The following is a 24,677-nucleotide window of genomic DNA, read 5'->3' on the forward strand; positions in this document are numbered from 1 at the left end:
CTGTATATAGTCATGTTATTACCTCCCTGTATATAGCCATGTTATTACCTGATACTCCCTGTATATAGCCATGGTATTACCTGGTACTCCCTGTATATAACCATGGTATTACCTGGTACTCCCTGTATATAACCATGTTATTACCTCCCTGTATATAGCCATGTTATTACCTGGTACTTCCTGTATATAGTCATGTTATTACCTGGTACTCCCTGTATATAACCATGTTATTACCTGGTACTCCTGTATATAACCATGGTATTACCTGGTACTCCCTGTATATAACCATGTTATTACCTGGTACTCCCTGTATATAACCATGGTATTACCTGGTACTCCCTGTATATAACCATGGTATTACCTGGTACTCCCTGTATATAACCATGGTATTACCTGGTACTCCCTGTATATAACCATGGTATTACCTCCCTGTATATAGCCATGTTATTACCTGGTACTCCCCGTATATAACCATGGTATTACCTGGTACTCCCTGTATATAACCATGTTATTACCTCCCTGTATATAGCCATGTTATTACCTGGTACTCCCTGTATATAGCCATGTTATTACCTGATACTCCCTGTATATAACCATGTTATTACCTGGTACTTCCTGTATATAGTCATGTTATTACCTGGTACTCCCTGTATATAACCATGTTATTACCTGGTACTCCCTGTATATAGCCATGGTATTACCTGGTACTCCCTGTATATAACCATGGTATTACCTGGTACTCCCTGTATATAACCATGGTATTACCTGGTACTCCTGTATATAACCATGTTATTACCTGATACTCCCTGTATATAACCATGTTATTACCTGGTACTCCCTGTATATAACCATGGTATTACCTGGTACTCCCTGTATATAACCATGTTATTACCTCCCTGTATATAGTCATGTTATTACCTCCCTGTATATAGCCATGTTATTACCTGATACTCCCTGTATATAGCCATGGTATTACCTGGTACTCCCTGTATATAACCATGGTATTACCTGGTACTCCCTGTATATAACCATGTTATTACCTCCCTGTATATAGCCATGTTATTACCTGGTACTTCCTGTATATAGTCATGTTATTACCTGGTACTCCCTGTATATAACCATGTTATTACCTGGTACTCCCTGTATATAACCATGGTATTACCTGGTACTCCCTGTATATAACCATGTTATTACCTGGTACTCCCTGTATATAACCATGGTATTACCTGGTACTCCCTGTATATAACCATGGTATTACCTGGTACTCCCTGTATATAACCATGGTATTACCTGGTACTCCCTGTATATAACCATGGTATTACCTCCCTGTATATAGCCATGTTATTACCTGGTACTCCCCGTATATAACCATGGTATTACCTGGTACTCCCTGTATATAACCATGTTATTACCTCCCTGTATATAGCCATGTTATTACCTGGTACTCCCTGTATATAACCATGGTATTACCTGGTACTCCCTGTATATAACCATGGTATTACCTCCCTGTATATAGCCATGTTATTACCTGGTACTCCCCGTATATAACCATGGTATTACCTGGTACTCCCTGTATATAACCATGTTATTACCTGGTACTCCCTGTATATAACCATGGTATTACCTGGTACTCCCTGTATATAACCATGTTATTACCTCCCTGTATATAGCCATGTTATTACCTGGTACTTCCTGTATATAGTCATGTTATTACCTGGTACTCCCTGTATATAACCATGTTATTACCTGGTACTCCCTGTATATAACCATGGTATTACCTGGTACTCCCTGTATATAACCATGTTATTACCTGGTACTCCCTGTATATAACCATGGTATTACCTGGTACTCCCTGTATATAACCATGTTATTACCTCCCTGTATATAGTCATGTTATTACCTCCTGTATATAGCCATGTTATTACCTGATACTCCTGTATATAGCCATGGTATTACCTGGTACTCCTGTATATAACCATGGTATTACCTGGTACTCCTGTATATAACCATGTTATTACCTCCTGTATATAGCCATGTTATTACCTGGTACTTCCTGTATATAGTCATGTTATTACCTGGTACTCCCTGTATATAACCATGTTATTACCTGGTACTCCCTGTATATAACCATGGTATTACCTGGTACTCCCTGTATATAACCATGTTATTACCTGGTACTCCCTGTATATAACCATGGTATTACCTGGTACTCCCTGTATATAACCATGGTATTACCTGGTACTCCCTGTATATAACCATGGTATTACCTGGTACTCCCTGTATATAACCATGGTATTACCTCCCTGTATATAGCCATGTTATTACCTGGTACTCCCCGTATATAACCATGGTATTACCTGGTACTCCCTGTATATAACCATGTTATTACCTCCCTGTATATAGCCATGTTATTACCTGGTACTCCCTGTATATAACCATGGTATTATATTACCTGGTACTCCCTGTATATAACCATGTTATTACCTCCCTGTATATAGCCATGTTATTACCTGGTACTCCCCGTATATAACCATGTTATTACCTCCCTGTATATAGCCATGTTATTACCTGGTACTCCCTGTATATAACCATGGTATTACCTGGTACTCCCTGTATATAACCATGTTATTACCTCCCTGTATATAGCCATGTTATTACCTGGTACTCCCTGTATATAACCATGTTATTACCTGGTACTCCCTGTATATAGTCATGTTATTACTTGGTACTCCCTGTATATAACCATGTTATTACCTGGTACTCCCTGTATATAACCATGGTATTACTTGGTACTCCATGTATATAACCATGTTATTACCTCCCTGTATATAACCATGGTATTACCTGGTACTCCCTGTATATAACCATGGTATTACTTGGTACTCCATGTATATAACCATGTTATTACCTCCCTGTATATAACCATGGTATTACCTGGTACTCCCTGTATATAACCATGTTATTACCTGGTACTCCCTGTATATAGCCATGGTATTACCTCCCTGTATATAACCATGTTATTACCTGGTACTCCCTGTATATAACCATGGTATTACCTGGTACTCCCTGTATATAACCATGTTATTACCTCCCTGTATATAGCCATGTTATTACCTGGTACTCCCTGTATATAACCATGTTATTACCTGGTACTCCCTGTATATAGTCATGTTATTACTTGGTACTCCCTGTATATAACCATGTTATTACCTGGTACTCCCTGTATATAACCATGGTATTACTTGGTACTCCATGTATATAACCATGTTATTACCTCCCTGTATATAACCATGGTATTACCTGGTACTCCCTGTATATAACCATGTTATTACCTGGTACTCCCTGTATATAGCCATGGTATTACCTCCCTGTATATAACCATGTTATTACCTGGTACTCCCTGTATATAACCATGGTATTACCTGGTACTCCCTGTATATAACCATGTTATTACCTGGTACTCCCTGTATATAGTCATGTTATTACCTGATACTCCCTGTATATAACCATGTTATTACCTGGTACTCCCTGTATATAACCATGGAATTACCTGGTACTCCCTGTATATAACCATGTTATTACCTCCCTGTATATAGCCATGTTATTACCTGATACTCCCTGTATATAACCATGTTATTACCTCCTGTATATAACCATGTTATTACCTGGTACTCCTGTATATAGTCATGTTATTACTTGGTACTCCTGTATATAACCATGTTATTACCTGGTACTCCTGTATATAACCATGGTATTACTTGGTACTCCATGTATATAACCATGTTATTACCTCCTGTATATAACCATGGTATTACCTGGTACTCCCTGTATATAACCATGGTATTACCTGGTACTCCCTGTATATAACCATGTTATTACCTCCTGTATATAGCCATGTTATTACCTGGTACTTCCTGTATATAGTCATGTTATTACCTGGTACTCCTGTATATAACCATGGTATTACCTGGTACTCCTGTATATAACCATGTTATTACCTCTCCTGTATATAGCCATGTTATTACCTGATACTCCCTGTATATAACCATGTTATTACCTGGTACTTCCTGTATATAGTCATGTTATTACCTGGTACTCCCTGTATATAACCATGTTATTACCTGGTACTCCCTGTATATAGCCATGGTATTACCTGGTACTCCCTGTATATAACCATGGTATTACCTGGTACTCCCTGTATATAACCATGGTATTACCTGGTACTCCCTGTATATAACCATGTTATTACCTGATACTCCCTGTATATAACCATGTTATTACCTGGTACTCCCTGTATATAACCATGGTATTACCTGGTACTCCCTGTATATAACCATGTTATTACCTCCCTGTATATAGTCATGTTATTACCTCCCTGTATATAGCCATGTTATTACCTGATACTCCCTGTATATAGCCATGGTATTACCTGGTACTCCCTGTATATAACCATGGTATTACCTGGTACTCCCTGTATATAACCATGTTATTACCTCCCTGTATATAGCCATGTTATTACCTGGTACTTCCTGTATATAGTCATGTTATTACCTGGTACTCCCTGTATATAACCATGTTATTACCTGGTACTCCCTGTATATAACCATGGTATTACCTGGTACTCCCTGTATATAACCATGTTATTACCTGGTACTCCTGTATATAACCATGGTATTACCTGGTACTCCCTGTATATAACCATGGTATTACCTGGTACTCCTGTATATAACCATGGTATTACCTGGTACTCCCTGTATATAACCATGGTATTACCTCCTGTATATAGCCATGTTATTACCTGGTACTCCCGTATATAACCATGGTATTACCTGGTACTCCTGTATATAACCATGTTATTACCTCCTGTATATAGCCATGTTATTACCTGGTACTCCTGTATATAACCATGGTATTACCTGGTACTCCCTGTATATAACCATGTTATTACCTCCCTGTATATAGCCATGTTATTACCTGGTACTCCCCGTATATAACCATGTTATTACCTCCCTGTATATAGCCAAGTTATTACCTGGTACTCCCTGTATATAACCATGGTATTACCTGGTACTCCCTGTATATAACCATGTTATTACCTCCCTGTATATAGCCATGTTATTACCTGGTACTCCCTGTATATAACCATGTTATTACCTGGTACTCCCTGTATCCAAGATGGCGTAGCAATCGGACGTGTGTTTTGTCTTGTCCCGTCCTGTCTAGTGTAAATATAGTTTTCTTCGTTTTTTTTTTTTCTGTATATATTTCGTACATATTTTAATCTCACTTTCAAACTAGAGCTGAATATACTCTCCTGCAACCCGCATCACCCAATGTGGTACGGATCTGCTTTTTCTATACTTTACTTTAGAACCGTCAGAAGCTAGCCAGCTAACTAGCTACTACTCAGTTAGCCATTGCTAGCGGTCTTCAAAGCTAACTAGGACACCAGCGCGACATCAACCCAGAGCATATCAGACTGCTCTTTCTCTACCACATCTCCGGATTCCTACCGCAAGCTCTGAACCTTTACACCGGATCATCGCAACTAGCTAGCTGCAATCCGAGTGGCTACTCCTGGCTAACGTCTCTGTCCCAAAACAAGCTACAGTTAGCCTTGAGCTAAGCCCATCTCCCGACTAGCCGAAGAGGCCCAACAATACCTCTTTTGCCAATTGGCCTGGACCCTTTACTGCCGACACGGAGCCCCGCCGATCCATCACGACTGGTCCGCCGACATAATCGTCCGAGGTGGTTTCAACAGGCTTTTTCGTTGCGACATCGCCAAAGATCCATCTGCTGGCCAAGGCCCGCGAGCTTTCTGAAACGCTGTGTCTCCAGCTCACCTAGCGTACTAGAGCACCTGTAGCATACTCCTGGGCTACAATTACCCGGGCCCACGACCGGTCTGTCGATGTCACCGCAAGAAGAGGAATAAACAGACTCACCCCATCGCGACGTCCCCCAAAGGTTAGCTCTCTAGCCCTCGCTATCTCCCTGCTTGCTAATTCGGCCTGCTAACGGTTAGCTTGTCTAGCCCGGGCCTACGAACTGTTAGCTTGTTAGCACAGGCCTGCTAACCATCTGGCTCACTGCGTTCTAAACACTCTGAACCCATTTACTTTCTATCTCTCTTTGATTTTTATTTTGTTTATACCTTCCGGAAACCTGCCTCACCCACTGTGATACGGAATCGCTATCACCTTTAATTTTTATTTTATTTTTATGACACACTCAAGAACCTCCAGACGCTAACCAGCTAACTAGCTACAAGCTATTTAGTCATTGTTAGTTTTTTTTTTTTTTTTTTTAAACCTGGATAACACTCGCCAGCCCAGCTTCCCTGCCCATCCACCGCTGCCCCCTGGACACTGATCTCTTGGCTACATAGCTGACGCACGCTGGACTGTCCATTAATCACGGTACTCCATTCTGCTTGTTTGTTTTATCTGTCGACCCAGTTGCCTAGTCAACGCCATTTTACCTGCTGTTTGTTGTGCTAGCTGATTAGCCTCGCCTACTGTTTTTAGCTAGCTTTCCCAATTCAACACCTGTGATTACTGTATGCCTCGCTGTATGTCTCTCCCAAATGTCAATATGCCTTGTATACTGTTGTTCAGGTTAGTTATCATTGTTTTAGTTCACAATGGAGCCCCTAGATCCACTCTGCATACCCCTGTTACCTCCTTTGTCCCACCCCACACACATGCGGTGACCTCACCCATTACAACCAGCATGTCCAGAGATACAACCTCTCTCATCATCACCCAGTACCTGGGCTTACCTCCGCTGTACCCGCACCCCACCATACCCCTGTCTGCGCATTATGCCCTGAATATATTCTACCATGCCCAGAAACCTGCTCCTCTTATCCTCTGCCCCCAACGCTCTAGGCGACCAGTTTTGATAGCCTTTAGCCGCACCCTCATACTACTCCTTCTCTGTTCCGCGGGTGATGTGGAGGTAAACCCAGGCCCTGCATGTCCCCAGGTACCCTCATTTGTTGACTTCTGTGATCGAAAAAGTCTTGGTTTTATGCATGTCAACATCAGAAGCCTCCTCCCTAAGTTTGTTTTACTCACTGCTTTAGCACACTCTGCTAACCCTGATGTCCTTGCCGTGTCTGAATCCTGGCTCAGGAAGGCCACCAAAAATTCAGAGATTTCCATACCCAACTATAACATCTTCCGTCAAGATAGAACTGCCAAAGGGGGCGGAGTCGCAGTCTACTGCAGAGATAGCCTGCAAAGTAATGTCATACTTTCCAGGTCCATACCCAAACAGTTTGAACTACTAATTTTGAAAATTACTCTCTCCAGAAACAAGTCTCTCACTGTTGCCGCCTGCTACCGACCCCCGTCAGCTCCCAGCTGTGCCCTGGACACCATTTGTGAATTGATCGCCCCCATCTAGCTTCAGAGTTTGTCCTGTTAGGTGACCTAAACTGGGATATGCTTAACACCCCGGCAGTCCTACAATCTAAGCTAGATGCCCTCAATCTCACGCAAATCATCAAGGAACCCACCAGGTACAACCCTAACTCTGTAAACAAGGGCACCCTCATAGACGTCATCCTGACCAACTGGCCCTCCAAATATACCTCCGCTGTCTTCAACCAGGATCTCAGCGATCACTGCCTCATCGCCTGTATCCGCCACGGAGCCGCAGTCAAACGACCACCCCTCATCACTGTCAAACGCTCCCTAAAACACTTCTGTGAGCAGGCCTTTCTAATCGACCTGGCCCGTGTATCCTGGAAGGACATTGACCTCATCCCGTCAGTTGAGGATGCCTGGTCATTCTTTAAAAGTAACTTCCTCACCATTTTGGATAAGCATGCTCCGTTCAAAAAATGCAGAACCAAGAACAGATACAGCCCTTGGTTCACTCCAGACCTGACTGCCCTCGACCAGCACAAAAACATCCTGTGGCGGACTGCAATAGCATCGAATAGCCCCCGTGATATGCAACTGTTCAGGGAAGTCAGGAACCAATACACGCAGTCAGTCAGGAAAGCTAAGGCCAGCTTCTTCAGGCAAAAGTTTGCATCCTGTAGCTCCAACTCCAAAAAGTTCTGGGACACTGTGAAGTCCATGGAGAACAAGAGCACCTCCTCCCAGCTGCCCACTGCACTGAGGCTAGGAAACACGGTCTCCACCGATAAATCCATGATTATCGAAAACTTCAATAAGCACTTCTCAACGGCTGGCCATGCCTTCCGCCTGGCTACTCCAACCTCGGCCAACAGCTCCGCCCCCCGTAGTTCCTCACCCAAGCCTCTCCAGGTTCTCCTTTACCCAAATCCAGATAGCAGATGTTCTGAAAGAGCTGCAAAACCTGGACCCGTACAAATCAGCTGGGCTTGACAATCTGGACCCGCTATTTCTGAAACTATCTGCCGCCATTGTCGCAACCCCTATTACCAGCCTGTTCAACCTCTCTTTCATATCATCTGAGATCCCCAAGGATTGAAAGCTGCCGCAGTCATCCCCTCTTCAAAGGAGGAGACACCCTGGACCCAAACTGCTATAGACCTATATCCATCCTGCCCTGCCTATCTAAGGTCTTCGAAAGCCAAGTCAACAAACAGGTCACTGACCATCTCGAATCCCACCGTACCTTCTCCGCTGTGCAATCTGGTTTCCGAGCCGGTCACGGGTGCACCTCAGCCACACTCAAGGTACTAAATGATATCATAACCGCCATCGATAAAAGACAGTACTGTGCAGCCGTCTTCATCGACCTCGCCAAGGCTTTCGACTCTGTCAATCACCAAATTCTTATCGGCAGACTCAACAGCCTCGGTTTTTCGGATGACTGCCTTGCCTGGTTCACCAATTACTTTGCAGACAGAGTTCAGTGTGTCAAATCAGAGGGCATGCTGTCCGGTCCTCTGGCAGTCTCTATGGGGGTGCCACAGGGTTCAATTCTCGGGCCGACTCTTTTCTCTGTATATATCAATGATGTTGCTCTTGCTGCGGGCGATTCCCTGATCCACCTCTACGCAGACGACACCATTCTATATACTTTCGGCCCGTCATTGGACACTGTGCTATCAAACCTCCAAACGAGCTTCAATGCCATACAGCACTCCTTCCGTGGCCTCCAACTGCTCTTAAACGCGAGTAAAACCAAATGCATGCTTTTCAACCGATCGCTGCCTGCACCCGCATGCCCGACTAGCATCACCACCCTGGATGGTTCCAACCTTGAATATGTGGACATCTATAAGTACCTAGGTGTCTGGCTAGACTGCAAACTCTCCTTCCAGACTCACATCAAACATCTCCAATCAAAAATCAAATCCAGAGTCGGCTTTCTATTCCGCAACAAAGCCTCCTTCACTCACGCTGCCAAGCTTACCCTAGTAAAACTGACTATCCTACCGATCCTCGACTTCGGCGATGTCATCTACAAAATGGCTTCCAACACTCTACTCAGCAAACTGGATGCAGTCTATCACAGTGCCATCCGTTTTGTCACTAAAGCACCTTATACCACCCACCACTGCGACTTGTATGCTCTAGTCGGCTGGCCCTCACTACATATTCGTCGCCAGACCCACTGGCTCCAGGTCATTTACAAGTCCATGCTAGGTAAAGCTCCGCCTTATCTCAGTTCACTGGTCACGATGGCAACACCCATCCGTAGCACGCGCTCCAGCAGGTGTATCTCACTGATCATCCCTAAAGCCAACACCTCATTTGGCCGCCTTTCGTTCCAGTACTCTGCTGCCTGTGACTGGAACGAATTGCAAAAATCGCTGAAGTTGGAGACTTTTATCTCCCTCACCAACTTCAAACATCAGCTATCCGAGCAGCTAACCGATCGCTGCAGCTGTACATAGTCTATAGGTAAATAGCTCACCCTTTTTCACCTACCTCATTCCCATACTGTTTTTACACTGTTTTTATTTATTTACTTTTCTGCTCTTTTGCACACCAATATCTCTACCTGTACATGCCCATCTGATCATTTATCACTCCAGTGTTAATCTGCAAAATTGTATTATTCGCCTACCTCCTCATGCCTTTTGCACACATTGTATATAGACTGCCCATTTTTTTCTACTGTGTTATTGACTTGCTAATTGTTTACTCCATGTGTAACTCTGTGTTGTCTGTTCACACTGCTATGCTTTATCTTGGCCAGGTCGCAGTTGCAAATGAGAACTTGTTCTCAACTAGCCTACCTGGTTAAATAAAGGTGAAATAAATAAAAAATAAATAAAAGTATATAGTCATGTTATTACTTGGTACTCCCTGTATATAACCATGTTATTACCTGGTACTCCCTGTATATAACCATGGTATTACTTGGTACTCCATGTATATAACCATGTTATTACCTCCCTGTATATAACCATGGTATTACCTGGTACTCCCTGTATATAACCATGTTATTACCTGGTACTCCCTGTATATAGCCATGGTATTACCTCCCTGTATATAACCATGCTATTACCTGGTACTCCCTGTATATAACCATGGTATTACCTGGTACTCCTGTATATAACCATGTTATTACCTGGTACTCCTGTATATAGTCATGTTATTACCTGATACTCCTGTATATAACCATGTTATTACCTGGTACTCCTGTATATAACCATGGAATTACCTGGTACTCCTGTATATAACCATGTTATTACCTCCTGTATATAGCCATGTTATTACCTGATACTCCTGTATATAACCATGTTATTACCTCCCTGTATATAACCATGTTATTACCTGGTACTCCCTGTATATAGTCATGTTATTACTTGGTACTCCTGTATATAACCATGTTATTACCTGGTACTCCTGTATATAACCATGGTATTACTTGGTACTCCATGTATATAACCATGTTATTACCTCCTGTATATAACCATGTATTACCTGGTACTCCCTGTATATAACCATGTTATTACCTGGTACTCCCTGTATATAGCCATGGTATTACCTCCCTGTATATAACCATGTTATTACCTGGTACTCCCTGTATATAACCATGGTATTACCTGGTACTCCCTGTATATAACCATGTTATTACCTGGTACTCCCTGTATATAGTCATGTTATTACCTGGTACTCCCTGTATATAACCATGTTATTACCTGGTACTCCCTGTATATAACCATGTTATTACCTGGTACTCCCTGTATATAGTCATGTTATTACCTGGTACTCCCTGTATATAACCATGGTATTACCTGGTACTCCCCGTATATAACCATGGTATTACCTGGTACTCCCCGTATATAACCATGTTATTACCTGGTACTCCCCGTATATAACCATGGTATTACCTGGTACTCCCTGTATATAGCCATGTTATTACCTGGTACTCCCTGTATATAACCATGGTATTACCTGGTACTCCCTGTATATAACCATGGTATTACCTGGTACTCCCTGTATATAACCACATTATTACCTGGTACTCCCTGTATATAGTCATGTTATTTATTACCTGGTACTCCCTGTATATAACCATGTTATTACCTGGTGCTCCCTGTATATAACCATGTTATTACCTGGTACTCCCTGTATATAACCATGGTATTACCTGGTACTCCCTGTATATAACCATGGTATTACCTGGTACTTCCTGTATATAGTCATGTTATTACCTGGTACTTCCTGTATATAACCATGTTATTACCTGGTACTCCCTGTATATAGTCATGTTATTACCTGGTACTCCCTGTATATAACCATGTTATTACCTGGTACTCCCTGTATATAACCATGTTATTACCTGGTACTGCCTGTATACAACCATGTTATTACCTGGTACTCCCCGTATATAACCATGTTATTACCTGGTACTCCCTGTATATAACCATGTTATTACCTGGTACTCCCTGTATATAGTCATGTTATTACCTGGTACTCCCTGTATATAACCATGTTATTACCTGGTACTCCCTGTATATAACCATGTTATTACCTGGTACTTCCTGTATATAGTCATGTTATTACCTGGTACTCCCTGTATATAACCATGTTATTACCTGGTACTCCCTGTATATAGTCATGTTATTACCTGGTACTCCCTGTATATAACCATGTTATTACCTGGTACTCCCTGTATATAACCATGTTATTACCTGTTACTCCCTGTATATAACCATGTTATTACCTGGTACTCCCCGTATATAACCATGGTATTACCTGGTACTCCCTGTATATAACCATGTTATTACCTGGTACTCCCCGTATATAACCATGGTATTACCTGGTACTCCCTGTATATAGTCATGTTATTACCTGGTACTCCCCGTATATAACCATGGTATTACCTGGTACTCCCCGTATATAACCATGTTATTACCTGGTACTCCCTGTATATAACCATGTTATTACCTGGTACTCCCTGTATATAACCATGTTATTACCTGGTACTCCCTGTATATAGTCATGTTATTACCTGGTACTCCCTGTATATAACCATGTTATTACCTGGTACTCCCGTATATAACCATGTTATTACCTGGTACTCCTGTATATAACCATGGGATTACCTTGTACTCCTGTATATAACCATGTTATTACCTGGTACTCCCTGTATATAGCCATGTTATTACCTGGTACTCCTGTATATAGCCATGTTATTACCTGGTACTCCTGTATATAACCATGGTATTACCTGGTACTCCCTGTATATAGCCATGTTATTACCTGGTACTCCCTGTATATAACCATGGTATTACCTGGTACTCCCCGTATATAACCATGTTATTACCTGGTACTCCCTGTATATAACCATGTTATTACCTGGTACTCCCTGTATATAACCATGTTATTACCTCCCTGTATATAGCCATGGTATTACCTGGTACTCCCTGTATATAACCATGTTATTACCTTGTACTCCCAGTATATAACCATGTTATTACCTGGTACTCCCTGTATATAACCATGTTATTACCTGGTACTCCCTGTATATAGCCATGGTATTACCTCCCTGTATATAACCATGTTATTACCTGGTACTCCCTGTATATAACCATGGTATTACCTGGTACTCCCTGTATATAACCATGTTATTACCTCCCTGTATATAACCATGGTATTACCTGGTACTCCCTGTATATAACCATGTTATTACCTGGTACTCCATGTATATAGCCATGGTATTACCTCCCTGTATATAACCATGGTATTACCTGGTACTCCCTGTATATAACCATGTTATTACCTGGTACTCCCTGTATATAGCCATGGTATTACCTGGTACTCCCTGTATATAACCATGTTATTACCTCCCTGTATATAACCATGGTATTACCTGGTACTCCCTGTATATAACCATGTTATTACCTGGTACTCCCTGTATATAGCCATGGTATTACCTCCCTGTATATAGTCATGTTATTACTTGGTACTCCCTGTATATAACCATGTTATTACCTGGTACTCCCTGTATATGACCATGGTATTACTTGGTACTCCATGTATATAACCATGTTATTACCTCCCTGTATATAACCATGGTATTACCTGGTACTCCCTGTATATAACCATGTTATTACCTGGTACTCCCTGTATATAGCCATGGTATTACCTCCCTGTATATAGCCATGTTATTACCTGATACTCCCTGTATATAACCATGTTATTACCTCCCTGTATATAACCATGGTATTACCTGGTACTCCCTGTATATAACCATGTTATTACCTGGTACTTCCTGTATATAGTCATGTTATTACCTGGTACTCCCTGTATATAACCATGTTATTTCCTGGTACTCCCTGTATATAACCATGTTATTACCTGGTACTCCCCGTATATAACCATGTTATTACCTGGTACTCCCTGTATATAACCATGTTATTACCTGGTACTCCCTGTATATAACCATGTTATTACCTGGTACTCCCTGTATATAACCATGGTATTACCTGGTACTCCCTGTATATAACCATGTTATTACCTCCCTGTATATAGCCATGTTATTACCTGATACTCCCTGTATATAACCATGTTATTACCTGGTACTCCCTGTATATAACCATGTTATTACCTCCCTGTATATAGTCATGTTATTACCTCCCTGTATATAGCCATGTTATTACCTCCCTGTATATAGCCATGTTATTACCTCCCTGTATATAGCCATGTTATTACCTGATACTCCCTGTATATAACCATGTTATGACCTGGTACTCCCTGTATATAACCATGGTATTACCTGGTACTCCCTGTATATAACCATGTTATTACCTGGTACTCCCTGTATATAGCCATGGTATTACCTCCCTGTATATAACCATGGTATTACCTGGTACTCCCTGTATATAACCATGTTATTACCTGGTACTCCCTGTATATAGCCATGGTATTACCTGGTACTCCCTGTATATAACCATGTTATTACCTCCCTGTATATAACCATGGTATTACCTGGTACTCCCTGTATATAACCATGTTATTACCTGGTACTCCCTGTATATAGCCATGGTATTACCTCCCTGTATATAACCATGTTATTACCTGGTACTCCCTGTATATAACCATGGTATTACCTGGTACTCCCTGTATATAACCATGTTATTACCTGGTACTCCCTGTATATAGTCATGTTATTACCTGGTACTCCCTGTATATAACCATGTTATTACCTGGTACTCCCTGTATATAACCATGGTATTACCTGATACTCCCTGTATATAACCATGTTATTACCTGGTACTCCCTGTATATAACCATGGAATTACCTGGTACTCCCTGTATATAACCATGTTATTTCCTGGTACTCCCTGTATATAACCATGTTATTACCTGGTACTCCCCGTATATAACCATGTTATTACCTGGTACTCCCTGTATATAACCATGTTATTACCTCCCTGTATATAGCCATGTTATTACCTGATACTCCCTGTATATAACCATGTTATTACCTCCCTGTATATAACCATGGTATTACCTGGTACTCCCTGTATATAACCATGTTATTACCTGGTACTTCCTGTATATAGTCATGTTATTACCTGGTACTCCCTGTATATAACCATGTTATTTCCTGGTACTCCCTGTATATAACCATGTTATTACCTGGTACTCCCCGTATATAACCATGTTATTACCTGGTACTCCCTGTATATAACCATGTTATTACCTGGTACTCCCTGTATATAACCATGTTATTACCTGGTACTCCCTGTATATAACCATGTTATTACCTCCCTGTATATAGCCATGTTATTACCTGGAGACACCTGAAACCCCACCTCTTCAAGGAATACCTAGGATAGGGTAAGTAAGGGTAGGTAATCCTTCTGTATATAGATGCCATGTTATTACCTGGTTGTCATCCTGTGTATGCACCAATTTGTAAGTGGCTCTGGATACTCCCTGTATATAACCATGTTATTACCTGATACTCCCTGTATATAACCATGTTATTACCTGGTACTCCCTGTATATAACCATGTTATTACCTGGTACTCCCTGTATATAACCATGTTATTACCTCCCTGTATATAGTCATGTTATTACCTCCCTGTATATAGCCATGTTATTACCTCCCTGTATATAGCCATGTTATTACCTGATACTCCCTGTATATAACCATGTTATGACCTGGTACTCCCTGTATATAACCATGGTATTACCTGGTACTCCCTGTATATAACCATGGTATTACCTGGTACTCCCTGTATATAGCCATGTTATTACCTGGTACTCCCTGTATATAACCATGGTATTACCTGGTACTCCCTGTATATAACCATGTTATTACCTGGTACTCCCTGTATATAACCATGTTATTACCTGGTACTCCCTGTATATAACCATGTTATTACCTGGTACTCCCTGTATATAACCATGTTATGACCTGGTACTCCCTGTATATAACCATGGTATTACCTGGTACTCCCTGTATATAACCATGGTATTACCTGGTACTCCTGTATATAGCCATGTTATTACCTGGTACTCCTGTATATAACCATGTTATTACCTGGTACTCCTGTATATAACCATGTTATTACCTGGTACTCCTGTATATAACCATGTTATTACCTGGTACTTCCTGTATATAACCATGGTATTACCTGGTACTCCTGTATATAACCATGGTATTACCTGGTACTCCTGTATATAACCATGGTATTACCTGGTACTCCTGTATATAGCCATGTTATTACCTGGTACTCCTGTATATAACCATGTTATTACCTGGTACTCCCTGTATATAACCATGTTATTACCTGGTACTCCCTGTATATAACCATGTTATTACCTGGTACTCCCTGTATATAACCATGTTATTACCTGGTACTCCCTGTATATAACCATGGTATTACCTGGTACTCCCTGTATATAACCATGTTATTACCTGGTACTCCCTGTATATAACCATGTTATTACCTGGTACTCCCTGTATATAACCATGGTATTACCTCTCCGTATATAGTCGTGTTTTTATTTATTTTTTACTGTTATTCACTGTGCATTTATTTAAACTTTTTGTAAAAAAATATATATCTTTAACTCTGCATTGTTGGAAAAGGACCTTCCACTGTTACTCTACACCTTTTTACATATCATGTGACGAATAAAATTGATTTGATTTGAGTTGTTGTTTACCTGGGGAAGGTGCGACTGCGTAGCTCCTTGATGAACACCTGACTGCCGTTCTGAACAGCTCGGATGTCTCCACTCTGTCCCGTGTCATGTTTATTCCTTTTCTTGTTTTTCACTAAACACACAAAGACAATAACAAGATTAAGACAACATACATGCTGATAGCAGTGCAGTCCTATTCACTAGACACCAAACAGAAGAAAACGGAGCGGAATGCTATGGTTTACACTAATGAATAAAGCCCTGTGCAGTGTTAGCCTGTGGGACTGCACGTACACGACTGCATGTACAGGACAGCAGGTACAAGACAGCATGTACAGAACAGCAGGTACAGGACAGCAGGTACAGGACAGCATGTACAGGACAGCATGTACAGGACAGCAGGTACAGGACAGCATGCACAGGACAGCAGGTACAGGACAGCATGTACAGGACAGCACCTGCAGGTACAGGACAGCAGGTACAGGACAGCAGGTACAAGACTGCATGTACAGGACAGCAGGTACAAGACTGCATGTACAGAACAGCAGGTACAGGACAGCAGGTACAGGACTGCAGGTACAGGACAGCAGGTACAGGACAGCAGGTACAGGACAGCAGGTACAGGACAGCAGGTACAAGACTGCAGGTACAAGACTGCAGGTACAAGACTGCATGTACAGGACAGCAGGTACAGGACTGCATGTACAGGACTGCATGTACAGGACTGCATGTACAGGACAGCAGGTACAGGACTGCATGTACAGGACAGCAGGTACAAGACTGCAGGTACAGGACAGCAGGTACAGGACTGCATGTACAGGACTGCATGTACAGGACTGCATGTACAGGACTGCATGTACAGGACAGCAGGTACAAGAATGCATGTACAGGACAGCAGGTACAGGACAGCATGTACAGGACTGCATGTACAGGACAGCAGGTACAAGACTGCAGGTACAAGACTGCATGTACAGAACAGCAGGTACAGGACAGCAGGTACAGGACTGCATGTACAGGACAGCAGGTACAGGACAGCATGTACAGGACAGCACCTGCAGGTACAGGACAGCAGGTACAGGACAGCAGGTACAAGACTGCATGTACAGGACAGCAGGTACAAGACTGCATGTACAGAACAGCAGGTACAGGACAGCAGGTACAGGACTGCAGGTACAGGACAGCAGGTACAGGACAGCAGGTACAGGACAGCAGGTACAGGACAGCAGGTACAAGACTGCAGGTACAAGACTGCAGGTACAAGACTGCATGTACAGGACAGCAGGTACAGGACTGCATGTACAGGACTGCATGTACAGGACTGCATGTACAGGACTGCATGTACAGGACAGCAGGTACAGGACTGCATGTACAGGACAGCAGGTACAAGACTGCAGGTACAAGACTGCATGTACAGAACAGCAGGTACAGGACAGCAGGTACAGGACTGCATGTACAGGACTGCATGTACAGGACTGCATGTACAGGACAGCAGGTACAAGAATGCATGTACAGGACAGCAGGTACAGGACAGCAGGTACAGGACAGCATGTACAGGACTGCATGTACAGGACAGCAGGTACAAGACTGCAGGTACAAGACTGCATGTACAGAACATCAGGTACAGGACAGCAGGTACAGGACTGCATGTACAGGACTGCATGTACAAGACTGCATGTACCGGACAGCAGGTGCAAGACTGCATGTACAGGACTGCATGTACAAGACTGCACATACAGGACTGCATGTACAGGACAGCATGTACAAGACTGCATGTACAAGACTGCAGTAGGTACGCCAGACAGACAGACTTACTGGTGGATTTTCCGTCTGTCTTCTCACAGTTGGGACAGTGGTAGATGTCAATGTCTGGAGCCTCATCTTCATCCACACCAACACAGCTGGAACAGCAGAGAGATATACATTAATACAGCTGGAACAGCAGAGAGATATACACCGACACAGCTGGAACAGCAGAGAGATATACATTAACACAGCTGGAACAGCAGAAAGATATACATTAACACAGCTGGAACAGCAGGGAGTGATATACATTAACACAGCTGGAACAGCAGGGAGTGATATACATTAACACAGCTGGAACAGCAGAGAGATATACATTAACACAGCTGGAACAGCAGAGAGATATACATTAACACAGCTGGAACAGCAGAGAGATATACACCGACATAGCTGAAACAGCAGGGAGTGATATACATTAACAGAGCTGGAACAGCAGAGAGATATACATTAACACAGCTGAAACAGCAGGGAGTGATATACATTAACAGAGCTGGAACAGCAGAGAGATATACATTAACACAGCTGGAACAGCAGAGAGATATACATTAACACAGCTGGAACAGCAGAGAGATATACACCGACACAGCTGGAACAGCAGAGAGATATACATTAACACAGCTGGAACAGCAGAGAGATATACATTAACAGAGCTGGAACAGCAGAGAGATATACATTAACACAGCTGGAACAGCAGAGAGATATACATTAACACAGCTGGAACAGCAGAGAGATATACACCGACACAGCTGGAACAGCAGAGAGATATACATTAACACAGCTGGAACAGCAGAGAGATATACATTAACACAGCTGGAACAGCAGAGAGATATACATTAACAGAGCTGGAACAGCAGAGATATATACATTAACACAGCTGGAACAGCAGAGAGATATACACCAACACAGCTGGAACAGCAGAGAGATATACATTAACACAGCTGGAACAGCAGAGAGATATACATTAACACAGCTGGAACAGCAGGGAGTGATATATATTAACACAACTGGAACAGCAGAGAGATATAGACCAACACAGCTGGAACAGCAGAGAGATATACACCGACACAGCTGGAACAGCAGAGAGATATACATTAACACAGCTGGAACAGCAGAGAGATATACACCGACACAGCTGGAACAGCCGAGAGATATACATTAACACAGCTGGAACAGCAGAGAGATATACACCGACACAGCTGGAACAGCAGAGAGATATACATTAACACAGCTGGAACAGCAGAGAGATATACACCGACACAGCTGGAACAGCAGAGAGATATACATTAACACAGCTGGAACAGCAGAGAGATATACATTAACACAGCTGGAAAAGCAGAGAGATATACATTAACACAGCTGGAACAGCAGAGAGATATACATTAACACAGCTGGAACAGCAGAGAGATATACATTAACACAGCTGGAACAGCAGGGAGTGATATACACTGACACAGCTGGAACAGCAGGGAGATATACATTAACACAGCTGGAAAAGCAGAGAGATATACATTAACACAGCTGGAACAGCAGAGAGATATACATTAACACAGCTGGAACAGCAGAGAGTGATATACATTAACACATCTGGAACAGCAGGGAGTGATATACACTGACACAGCTGGAACAGCAGAGAGATATACATTAACACAGCTGGAACAGCAGAGAGATATACATTAACACAGCTGGAACAGCAGAGAGATATACACCGACACAGCTGGAACAGCAGAGAGATATACATTAACACAGCTGGAACAGCAGAGAGATATACATTAACACAGCTGGAACAGCAGAGAGATATACATTAACACAGCTGGAACAGCAGAGAGATATACATTAACAGAGCTGGAACAGCAGAGATATATACATTAACACAGCTGGAACAGCAGAGAGATATACACCAACACAGCTGGAACAGCAGAGAGATATACATTAACACAGCTGGAACAGCAGAGAGATATACATTAACACAGCTGGAACAGCAGGGAGTGATATTTATTAACACAACTGGAACAGCAGAGAGATATAGACCAACACAGCTGGAACAGCAGAGAGATATACACCGACACAGCTGGAACAGCAGAGAGATATACATTAACACAGCTGGAACAGCAGAGAGATATACACCGACACAGCTGGAACAGCCGAGAGATATACACCGACACAGCTGGAACAGCAGAGAGATATACACCGACACAGTTGGAACAGCAGAGAGATATACATTAACACAGCTGGAACAGCAGAGAGATATACACCGACACAGCTGGAACAGCAGAGAGATATACATTAACACAGCTGGAACAGCAGAGAGATATACACCGACACAGCTGGAACAGCAGAGAGATATACATTAACACAGCTGGAACAGCAGAGAGATATACATTAACACAGCTGGAAAAGCAGAGAGATATACATTAACACAGCTGGAACAGCAGAGAGATATACATTAACACAGCTGGAACAGCAGAGAGATATACATTAACACAGCTGGAACAGCAGAGAGATATACATGAACACAGCTGGAACAGCAGAGAGATATACACCGACACAGCTGGAACAGCAGAGAGATATACATTAACACAGCTGGAACAGCAGAGAGATATACATTAACACAGCTGGAACAGCAGAGAGATATACATTAACACAGCTGGAACAGCAGAGAGATATACATTAACAGAGCTGGAACAGCAGAGATATATACATTAACACAGCTGGAACAGCAGAGAGATATACACCAACACAGCTGGAACAGCAGAGAGATATACATTAACACAGCTGGAACAGCAGAGAGATATACATTAACACAGCTGGAACAGCAGGGAGTGATATATATTAACACAACTGGAACAGCAGAGAGATATAGACCAACACAGCTGGAACAGCAGAGAGATATACACCGACACAGCTGGAACAGCAGAGAGATATACATTAACACAGCTGGAACAGCAGAGAGATATACACCGACACAGCTGGAACAGCCGAGAGATATACATTAACACAGCTGGAACAGCAGAGAGATATACACCGACACAGCTGGAACAGCAGAGAGATATACATTAACACAGCTGGAACAGCAGAGAGATATACACCGACACAGCTGGAACAGCAGAGAGATATACATTAACACAGCTGGAACAGCAGAGAGATATACATTAACACAGCTGGAAAAGCAGAGAGATATACATTAACACAGCTGGAACAGCAGAGAGATATACATTAACACAGCTGGAACAGCAGAGAGATATACATTAACACAGCTGGAACAGCAGGGAGTGATATACACTGACACAGCTGGAACAGCAGGGAGATATACATTAACACAGCTGGAAAAGCAGAGAGATATACATTAACACAGCTGGAACAGCAGAGAGATATACATTAACACAGCTGGAACAGCAGAGAGTGATATACATTAACACATCTGGAACAGCAGGGAGTGATATACACTGACACAGCTGGAACAGCAGAGAGATATACATTAACACAGCTGGAAAAGCAGAGAGATATACATTAACACAGCTGGAACAGCAGAGAGATATACACCGACACAGCTGGAACAGCAGAGAGTGATATACATTAACACAGCTGGAAAAGCAGAGTGATATACATTAACACAGCTGGAACAGCAGAGAGTGATATACATTAACACATCTGGAACAGCAGGGAGTGATATACATTAAAACAGCTGGAACAGCAGGGAGTGATATACATTAACACATCTGGAACAGCAGGGAGTGATATACATTAACACATCTGGAACAGCAGGGAGTGATATACATTAACACATCTGGAACAGCAGGGAGTGATATACATTAACACATCTGGAACAGCAGGGAGTGATATACATTAACACATCTGGAACAGCAGGGAGTGATATACATTAACACATCTGGAACAGCAGGGAGTGATATACAGTGCCAGTCAAAAGTTTGGACACCTATTCATTCACCTGCCTTGAATTCTAAATAAATCACAGACAGTGTCACCAGCAAAACACCCCCACACCATCGCACCTCCTCCTCCATGCTTCATTGTGGGACCCACACATTCAGAGATCCTCCATTCACCTACTCTGCATCTCACAAAGACACAGCGGTTGGAACCAAACATCTCACATTTGGACTCATCAGACCAAAGGACAGATTTCCACCGGTCTAATGTCCAATAATCGTGTTTCTTGGCACAAGCAAGTCTCTTCTCATTATTGGTGTCCTTTAGAAGTGGTTACTTTGCAGCAATTCAAATAAAATTGTATTTGTCACATGCCCCGAATACAACATCTGTAGACCTTACGGTGAAATGCTTACTTACAAGCCCTTAACCAACAAGAAAATAAGAATAAGAAAATATTTACTAAATAAACTAAAGTTTTAAAAAATCTAATAAAAAAGTAACACAACAAATGTAAATAACAATGAGGAAGCTATATGCAGGGGGTACCGGTTAGTAATGGGACTATATGCAGGGGGTACTGGTTAGTAATGAGACTATATGCAGGGGGTACTGGTTAGTAATGAGACTATATGCAGGGGGTACTGGTTAGTAATGAGACTATATGCAGGGGGTACTGGTTAGTAATGAGACTATATGCAGGGGGTACTGGTTAGTAATGAGACTATATGCAGGGGGTACTGGTTAGTAATGAGACTATATGCAGGGGGTACTGGTTAGTAATGAGACTATATGCAGGGGGTACTGGTTAGTAATGAGACTATATGCAGGGGGTACTGGTTAGTAATGAGACTATATGCAGGGGTACTGGTTAGTAATGAGACTATATGCAGGGGTACTGGTACAGAGTCAATGTGGAGGGTACTGGTTAGTAATGGGACTATATACAGGGGGTACTGGTTAGTAATGAGACTATATTCAGGGGGTACTGGTTAGTAATGAGACTATATGCAGGGGTACCGGTTAGTAATGAGACTATATGCAGGGAGTACTGGTTAGTAATGAGACTATATGCAGGGGTACTGGTACAGAGTCAATGTGCAGGGTATCGGTTAGTAATGAGACTATATTCAGGATGTACTGGTTAGTAATGAGACTATATTCAGGGGGTACTGGTTAGTAATGAGACTATATGCAGGGGGTACCGGTTAGTAATGAGACTATATGCAGGGGGTACTGGTTAGTAATGAGACTATATGCAGGGGGTACTGGTACAGAGTCAATGTGCAGGGGTATCGGTTAGTAATGAGACTATATTCAGGATGTACTGGTTAGTAATGAGACTATATGCAGGGGGTACTGGTTCGTAATGAGACTATATGCAGGGGGTACTGGTACAGAGTCAATGTGCAGGGGTATCGGTTAGTAATGAGACTATATTCAGGATGTACTGGTTAGTAATGAGACTATATGCAGGGGGTACTGGTACGGAGTCAATGTGCGGGGGTATCAGTTAGTAATGAGACTATATTCAGGGGGTACTGGTTAGTAATGAGACTATATGCAGGGGGTACCAGTCCCGAGTCAATGTGCGGGGGTACAGGTTAGTAATGAGACTATATGCAGGGGGTACCAGTCCCGAGTCAATGTGCGGGGGTACAGGTTAGTAATGAGACTATATGCAGGGGTACTGGTACAGAGTCAATGTGTGGGGGTACAGGTTAGTAATGAGACTATATGCAAGGGGTACTGGTACAGAGTCAATGTGCGGGGGTAACGGTTAGTAATGAGACTATATGCAGGGGGTACCTGTCAGAAATGAGGCTATATACAGGGGTACAGTTCCCGAGTCAATGTGCGGGGGTACAGGTTAGTCATGAGACTATATACAGGGGTACCGGTCCCGAGTCAATGTGCAGATTAGTAATGAGGCTATATACAGGGGGTACAGGTTAGTCATGAGGCTATTTACAGGGGGTACCGGTTAGTCATGAGACTATATACAGGGGGTACCGATCCCGAAGTCAATGTGCGGGGGTATCAGTTAGTAATGAGACTATATTCAGGGGGTACTGGTTAGTAATGAGACTATATGCAGGGGGTACCAGTCCCGAGTCAATGTGCGGGGGTACAGGTTAGTAATGAGACTATATGCAGGGGGTACCAGTCCCGAGTCAATGTGCGGGGGTACAGGTTAGTAATGAGACTATATGCAGGGGGTACCAGTCCCGAGTCAATGTGCGGGGGTACTGGTTCGTAATGAGACTATATACAGGGGGTACCGGTCCCGAGTCAATGTGCGGGGGTACCGGTTAGTAATGAGACTATATGAAGGGGGTTCCGATTGGTAATGAGGCTATATGAAGGGGGTACCGGTACAGAGTCAATTTGCGGGGGTACAGGTTAGTAATGAGACTATAT

The 24,677-nt window shown here is 42.5% G+C and overlaps 1 protein-coding gene across 3 annotated transcripts in view; it reads right to left on the reverse strand.

Moving 5' to 3' along the window:
- The window catches only part of LOC118377153 (lysine-specific demethylase phf2), a 189,690-nt gene that overhangs the window by 116,756 nt on the left and 48,257 nt on the right, over nt 1-24,677 (reverse strand). For all 3 annotated transcript variants that reach the window (XM_052509583.1, XM_052509582.1, XM_052509584.1), the window contains exons 2-3: nt 18,381-18,466; nt 16,590-16,701 (exon numbers count right to left, since the gene is read on the reverse strand). In XM_052509583.1, the coding sequence (XP_052365543.1) occupies nt 16,590-16,701; nt 18,381-18,466 (198 nt within the window). The remainder of the gene's footprint in view (nt 1-16,589; nt 16,702-18,380; nt 18,467-24,677) is intronic.

This window comes from Oncorhynchus keta, unplaced genomic scaffold, assembly GCF_023373465.1.
Source record: "Oncorhynchus keta strain PuntledgeMale-10-30-2019 unplaced genomic scaffold, Oket_V2 Un_contig_473_pilon_pilon, whole genome shotgun sequence".
NCBI lineage: Eukaryota > Metazoa > Chordata > Actinopteri > Salmoniformes > Salmonidae > Oncorhynchus > Oncorhynchus keta.